General features: G+C 36.5%; 1 protein-coding gene across 1 annotated transcript; it reads right to left on the bottom strand.

Moving 5' to 3' along the window:
* Positions 1-4,939: 4,939 nt before the first annotated feature.
* LOC21411862 lies at positions 4,940-6,254 on the bottom strand. The gene is made up of 3 exons (XM_024167558.1): positions 6,136-6,254; positions 5,866-5,981; positions 4,940-5,764 (listed from the first exon to the last, which is right to left on the bottom strand). The coding sequence occupies exons 1-3, from the start codon at positions 6,230-6,232 to the stop codon at positions 5,660-5,662; spliced, it is 318 nt and encodes a 105-aa protein (XP_024023326.1). The 5' UTR covers positions 6,233-6,254; the 3' UTR covers positions 4,940-5,659.
* Between the last annotated feature and the right edge of the window lie 849 nt (positions 6,255-7,103).

Genomic DNA, 7,103 nt, shown 5'->3' on the forward strand with positions numbered 1-7,103 from the left:
ATAGTTTTAGACTTTTTTTTTAAGCCCAAAACTATACAAACGAAAAAAAACATACTTAGGAAATCCCACGGTTGACCCAGAAAATTATGTATATATACATATTTTTTTAAATGACTGCAAGAAAATTAGTATTTTAAAGGACTGAGAAAATTATTTAAGTAGTCATACGTCTCAGAAAAGTTATTTTAATAGGAGTATATATTTAAAAAATAAAAAATGGACCGAAATATTTGTTTCAATTAAAACATGTGTTTAGGTTGAGTTTGAGTGTCAGACACGTACATCACATTTTGAAATAAAATAAAATATTCGGCAAATAAATAGAAAATTAACTATGGGGCGTGATGAGAAAATAGTTGTTGAAAATCCTGTCGGCTGTAGGGAACAAAAATGTTTCGATTGTAACACGTTGTTTCAATTGTAATTTTAGGCCTAATGAGAAAATAAAATTCATCCACTTTCTTATAGTAATTACCAAGTTGTAACAGTTTGCAACCCAAAATAATTGGACAATGAGTCATTGTTGTCAAATGGGCCCGGCACGTTTGATGGGCTAGGGCTGCGCCGCGGCTTCTCAGCCCTCGGCCCAAGTCCGGCCCTAGCCCTTGAAGCCCTGAGGCCCAGTCCAAGCCCAGTTCGGCCCAAGCACGTGTTCAGCTTGCGATACGGCCCTTGTTCGGCCCGGCCTAGGCACGTGTTCTGCCAGCGAAACGGCCTTGCCATTAGGCCTGTCACGGGTTGACCGTTGGGCACGCGAAGGGCCCAATGGTTACAAGTTGAAAATCCACCCTAAAAAATTCTATAAATACCCCTTAATCCTACCATAAATTCCACACAACAATTCACTCTCAACTTCTTATCACACTCTCATTCTATCTCTCATCTTGTCTCTTTGATAGTGATTCTAAGCTTTTCTCTCTCGATTGCTTATTTTCTTGCTCTTTCATTTACAAAGTTCAATCAATTTTCAGAAATTCTGAAAAAAAGGTATTTAACTTATCAATTTTGTTACATAACATTGTATTACTCAAGTTTATTTATATTGTTTATTGTTTATAAATGACCGATTTAACATTAGTTTATGTTTTTTTTTCAGAAAATGGCCGCATCAAATTTTTCTGATTTCACTGCTCTCGCTGAGCTTGGTGATGAGCCATTTTACGAGGATGAAATGTTGGCCCACAACACCACCCCCACTGAACCGGAAACTGCTCTGGTTGATAATGCTTCAATGAACAATGAGGAAGTTGGGGAACGTAGCAGGGGAAAAAGACCGCAAACTTCTCCCGCATGACAACATTTCATAGAGAAGCCCCGACCAAATCTAAAAACAGATGAAATGAAAATTCATGCGGTATGTACATATTGTAAAAATCACTTTTCTCATAAAAAGGGTAGGGGTACTGGTCATCTGAATAGACATTGGAAAGCATGTCTACCGTTGCACCAAGGTGGGAGTGCAGAGTCCCACCAACAAACACTATCACTCACATCACAAGGGTTACAAAATTTTACATACAATGCACAACGTGCTCGTGAGGCACTAGCTAAATTTTTAACTTGTGCCGAATTACCTCTTTCTTTTGCAGATGATGTGACGTTTGAAGAATTCATACAGACGGCCTTCTACCCGCAATTAAACGGGTAAGTAGAAACACAACTCGTTCTGATTGCATGAAAGTGTTTTATGCAATGAGATAATCTCTAGTTGATAATTTTAGGTCTTTTAATGTTACTATATCTTGTACTTCTGATTTTTTAGAAGGGTGCAATAAAACTGGATATTTATGTGTTACGGAGCATTATGTTGACAATGAATGGATTTTACAAAAGAGAATAATAGGTTTTCGTTTATGTCCATTTCCTCATAACGCAAATGTTATTTTTGGAACAATAATGGATATTTTTGGGTTTTATGAGATAGAAAATAAAGTTTTAACTATTACTTTTGATAATGCGTTAGCTAATACGACTGCAATTAACATGTTTAAACGTAGTTTGAAACTAGCTTTTGAGGGCAAAATGTTTCATCAACGATGTGCGTGTTACATAATAAATTTAGTAGTACAAGCAGGAATTGAACATATTTCCTCTAATCTAACAAATATTAGAGAAGCTTTATCCTTCATATCTAGTTCTGGAGCTCAGCTCCAAGAATTATGACAATATTGCAGGAACAACTAGACGCACCTAAGAAAGTTTCCAACAAATGTGAGACATAGGTGGAAATCCACCTACTTAATGTTGAAGGCTGCAATTCTGTATCAACAGCTCATAACAACGTATGTGAACAGTAAGAATGATCAGCTTTTAATTTTTGATACATATTGGAAGATTGGTGAGTACTTTTTAAAATTTTTAGAAGTTTTCTACAATGCTATTGAATTACTTTCTGGAGTTTATTATCCTACTGCACATTTAGCTTTGCATCAACTATTTAATATTTCGGAAACATTTTCTTTTTATAGGGATACTGAACCTTTTGAAACTATAGTTAAGCTAATGGGAGCTAAATTTAAAAGTTATTGGTCTGGTTGTCCTATGTTGTATGTATTAGCCACCATTTTAGATCCTAGATGCGGAGTAGATGAGACCGAATCTTTGATGACTGCTACGGTAGAAAATTTAGGTATTGATATGCAACTAACTATTACTGAGGCTAGGAAAATGTTAGAAAAATTATTTAGTTTGTATGAAGCAAAATACGGAACACGTCAAAAAGAATAGGAAACTTCGACGTCAACTAGCAGTTCGAGGCCTAAAGGCTCATCGTGGACCTTCTTAAAGAAGAAATAGAGGATCGTCATCAACACAAGCGTCTACCGAACTGGTAAAATATTTTGAATCAAATTTTGTAATCGATGATGACAAACTGGACATCTTACAGTGATGGAAGAGCAAGACCAATTGTTTTCCAACACTGTCCATAATAGCCCGTGACATTCTGACAACTCCAGTGTCAACGGTAGCATTGGAGCAAACATTTAGTGTAAGCAACCGAATTCTTGACGAGAAGAGAAGCTGAATGTATCCGGATATCTTAGAGGGGCAAATGTACGTTAAAGACTGGGAAGATGCCAAAAGACGAAAACAACACTATACATATGATTCAATTCAATATTATTTTTCTAACTTAGACATAATAGAATCTTTTGGAAGCACTTAGGTTTTGTAATTTACTTATCCTAGAATATTGTACTCTTTTTTCCTTCGCTAAGGTTTTGTCTCGATCTCCCCACGGGTTTTACTTTGCAAGGTTTTTAACGAGACAATCATTTATGTGTACTTATTCATATTATCTCAATTCAATAAAATCACATCTTTTGGGGCATATGACATATTTTCTTTTAAAAAAAAATTAAATATTACAAAAAAATTTAAAAGGGCCTGGGCCCGGGCCCGGCCCTGGCCCTTATGGACGAGGGTCTGGGCCAGTGTTGGGCCTGAGGATCCTCCCTCAGGCACGACCCTGAACTGTTTAGGGTCGTGCCTGACACGGCCCAGGCCCGTCACGGGCCTGGGATTAGACGTGCCGTGTCAGCCTAGCACGGCACGTTTGACACCTCTAACAATGACTAGCAAAAGCATTTAAAGCAGTAACAGAAATTGAACTAATTTCCCTGATGATTCCTTCCTTTCAGAGTTTGAAATGTTTTATTTGTTTGTTTTAGACTTAATTGTCCACTTTCGTGTTTCTAAGTTTTGACAAGTCAGTTGCTCACTAAGGCAAACACTTGAAGCTCTTTTCTTGGAATTTTTATGCACTCTGTTCTTTCTATGAACTTTGCTAGTGGTAGTACGCACCTTTGATAGTGCAGTAATTAGAGGTCAAAGGGGGACAATTCAAGTAAATCATGTGAGAACATTTTAACATTTTGAAGAACTTAATAGAATGAGAGCTATCAAGAACACATTGAATAAATTAAAAAACTCACTGAACACAGATCAATTAGGAAACCCTAGCAGAGATAGTGTTCGAAAGACGAACTAGTAACTCTGCTGACTAACCATACTAACCCGAATCCTATTAAATTTTTGGTTTGACAAGTTGATACTTATGTTGTTATTTGATACCTGTGTTTTAACAAATTTGTTTCACCTCTTTGCTGGTTGTTCATAGGGCCTAAGGGTTTGGTTTTCTGCTTCTTGTAATTGTGATAAATTCTTATTAGTAGTTGGATTACTACCTTTGATTTATATGAGAAAATTTAAATCTCAATCTCACATAAGAAGGCTCACTCAGATATCCTCTCCAGGCGCCTCTCCAGTGCAAAATATAGGCAAATCATGTATTTAGATTTCTGCTGTGTTTATAATCTCTCTTCAAATATTTTAGGTAATTTTGGCAGCAACTTTTGCCCCACTATACAATCCCCACTGATGGTTGTATACGTCCATCATTTTTGTCGTCCCAGCAACGTGAAAATAAAGCGCCCTCTTCAGCAATAAAATTTCACTTTTACTCGATAAACTTGTGGTCCTTCTCTCGATGATTGTAAGCAAAAATTTTGTTTTGTATGTCTAAACTCAAAATGGCATAATTGATTTCACTTTCCTTGTGATCATTTTAGCTACTAAAAACAAAAAGCCCTTTAAGCTTTGTACATTATATGGGATCCGCAGAGGTCTTCAAAAGATTGAGAAATTAACAAGAATGCGTCATAAACCACGGGAAATCCCCGCTCGGGGGATGCTTCCCCGTACCTGCCCCAATTCCCTTCATAACATTCATCAACAAAAAAAATTAAAATAAGAAAAAAAAAAAAAAAAAAAAAAAAACAACTCTTGATAATTTATACAGATATACATTTATATTTTAAACTAAACATATCAGACGGGGAGTGTTCCTCCATCCACGCCCCAGCCCTAACTTGAGGATCAGAAGTTGTACACGTTGTCGAATAGGGACGACCCCCGCAGAAATATGCATCCCTTGATCCATGGTAGATAAGGAAGACAGTGCCTTTTTTTTTCAAATACTATTACAGAAATTTACTACATTTTTTGCTCCAAAGAAGAACTTGCAACTAACAAGACATTAGTGCACTGTGGAGGTGTGCTAAAACTTTTGTGTTACCAATAACCAATTCCAAAAAGTACCATCCTCGGTAGATCTTTCAATCAACAAGGGGTTGGTTACTACGGTTGCATCGTTAGTATAAGCCATCAGTGCACCAGCAAGGCACGCTAAACAAGAAGTATACTTGCCATATTCAAGGATAAATTTACCAAGAGAAGTTTCCAAATCACAACTCTAGACATGTCAAAAGTCATCAAAATATTGTGCCATTTAAAACGCCAAATATCCAAATCTAAAAAAAAAACAAAAATAGCTAGACAACAAAAGGATGTTCTAGCACCTGAGGATTGAACTCCTCTAACAATGTGATAACCAATTCACCATGTATAGCTTCATCAAGTTTTACTCCATTGTTTGAGAAACTTTAAGATGAGGGGATCAAAAAGCAGTAAGAGACCTAGGTAAACAGGTTGGGCCTTGATGCCTTGTACGTTGTCTTCAGCTTTCTAGTAGGTGGCCTAACCTTCTTAAACACCAATGGAAACTTAATTTTAGAGTTATGGAACTTCTTGGTGCTTTCCCTCTTGCAAAGATTTGCGGGAACGGTAGCCGTCTTGATGATTTGAATGCATGGATGCCTTACTCTGTGACGAGAAGCCATCTCATTATACATTTGTTCCACGGCACCATTAAGAGTTGTGTCACGGAACTCCTTGTACATATTGTGATAACCAGTTCGGCTCTCTGGTATCGCAGCCAAATTCCATAATTATCAATCTTGGTCGGATTCTTCTCAAAAAGGAGAAAAAGAGAAAAAAAAAATGAGGGAAGAGTTAAGAAAATACCAGAACTTTGACTTGGCACGGACCTCGTTGGTGGCCCAGAGCTTCATCCTGTAGATCTTGGGGGACTCGTCCTTGCCCGATGGCAGACCTCTCCCCACCACCTGGTACTGGTGAAACTGTTTCCGCCAAAAGAAAAAAAAAAAAAAAACCAAAAATCACGCCATTGTTGGCACAAATGAAGATCGAAATGTGTCCACAACAAAGCAGAAAAATGCTCTGATGAAAAAACGAAGAAAGATTTGGTTGAGAATAAGGAGTGGTTCTTCTCACCCTGAAAGTGACCATTTTTCAGAGAATGGTGGTGGTGGTGAAAGTGCAGAGCCCAAAAGATCGCCGTCGCACTCCGACTCTGGTAAGAGAATCGCATGTAGCGACTAGCGAGGGTGTCAAAACCCTTGCTAACCCTTTGGTACCCTACTAAAGTTTATGGGCCTAGGCTTGCCCTTTCCTTCCTTCCTTCAGGCCCAAGATGAAATTTTCCTCTTTTTTCCTTTTTTATTTTTTTTTAAAGAGATATGTAATAGAATTATTCTCTTTTTTTTTTTTTTCTCAGAAAACGAGATTATTAGCTATACCTTTCATAACTTTTTTTTTTAAATACTATTATATTGGGACTATGACTTGTTTTAAAATATAACAAGCGTGAGATCCGCGCGTTGCTGCAGAATGCAGTATTATATTATATGGTAGTTATATTTAAAATATATTTATATATATACATGTATTATATAGTATTGTATTACATGATAGATATAAAATTTGTACAAACATATTTATGCAGATATATAGTGTCATTATTTATAATATTTATATATATACAGAATGTACAAACTAAAAAAAGGCAGTTGTAGTCCCTGAGCATTTCATTTTTTTTAGCTGCAAGCATAAAAATGAGGAAAACGGTTGTAAATATAAGTGTTAAAAGAAATAAAGATGGTTAAATTATATAGTATGAAATAAGTATTATAAAAATATTTAAAGTGCCGTGTTCTTGGGCGTTTTGTAGATTGTCTTGTTGTTCTTGATTCAGGACTGAAAGAATGGAATAATCTGTAGATATGTTTTTGAATAAATTGATAATCTTTGTTGTGTTGAATGTGATTTACCTTGTGCCAGGTTTTTTTGGTGTTGGAGTGTGTGGATCAAATGTGGCTGGTGTTGATAGCTGTGATGATGGTATTGCCGGTGGGCTGAAAGATGTGAAAATTTTTAAAACTGTGATTAATATAATATAAATG

Source organism: Morus notabilis, unplaced genomic scaffold, assembly GCF_000414095.1.
Source record: "Morus notabilis unplaced genomic scaffold, ASM41409v2 Scaffold409, whole genome shotgun sequence".
NCBI classification, from domain to species: domain Eukaryota; kingdom Viridiplantae; phylum Streptophyta; class Magnoliopsida; order Rosales; family Moraceae; genus Morus; species Morus notabilis.

Excerpts from the sequence above, each read along its gene's own strand:
- LOC21411862 (XM_024167558.1), bottom strand. The coding sequence starts at position 6,232 with ATGCGATTCTCTTACCAGAGTCGGAGTGCGACGGCGATCTTTTGGGCT. Across the intron at positions 5,982-6,135 it reads GAAAAATGGTCACTTTCAGG|TTTCACCAGTACCAGGTGGT; the intron begins GTGAGAAGAACC and ends TGGCGGAAACAG. Across the intron at positions 5,765-5,865 it reads CGTGCCAAGTCAAAGTTCTG|AGAGCCGAACTGGTTATCAC; the intron begins GTATTTTCTTAA and ends CTGCGATACCAG.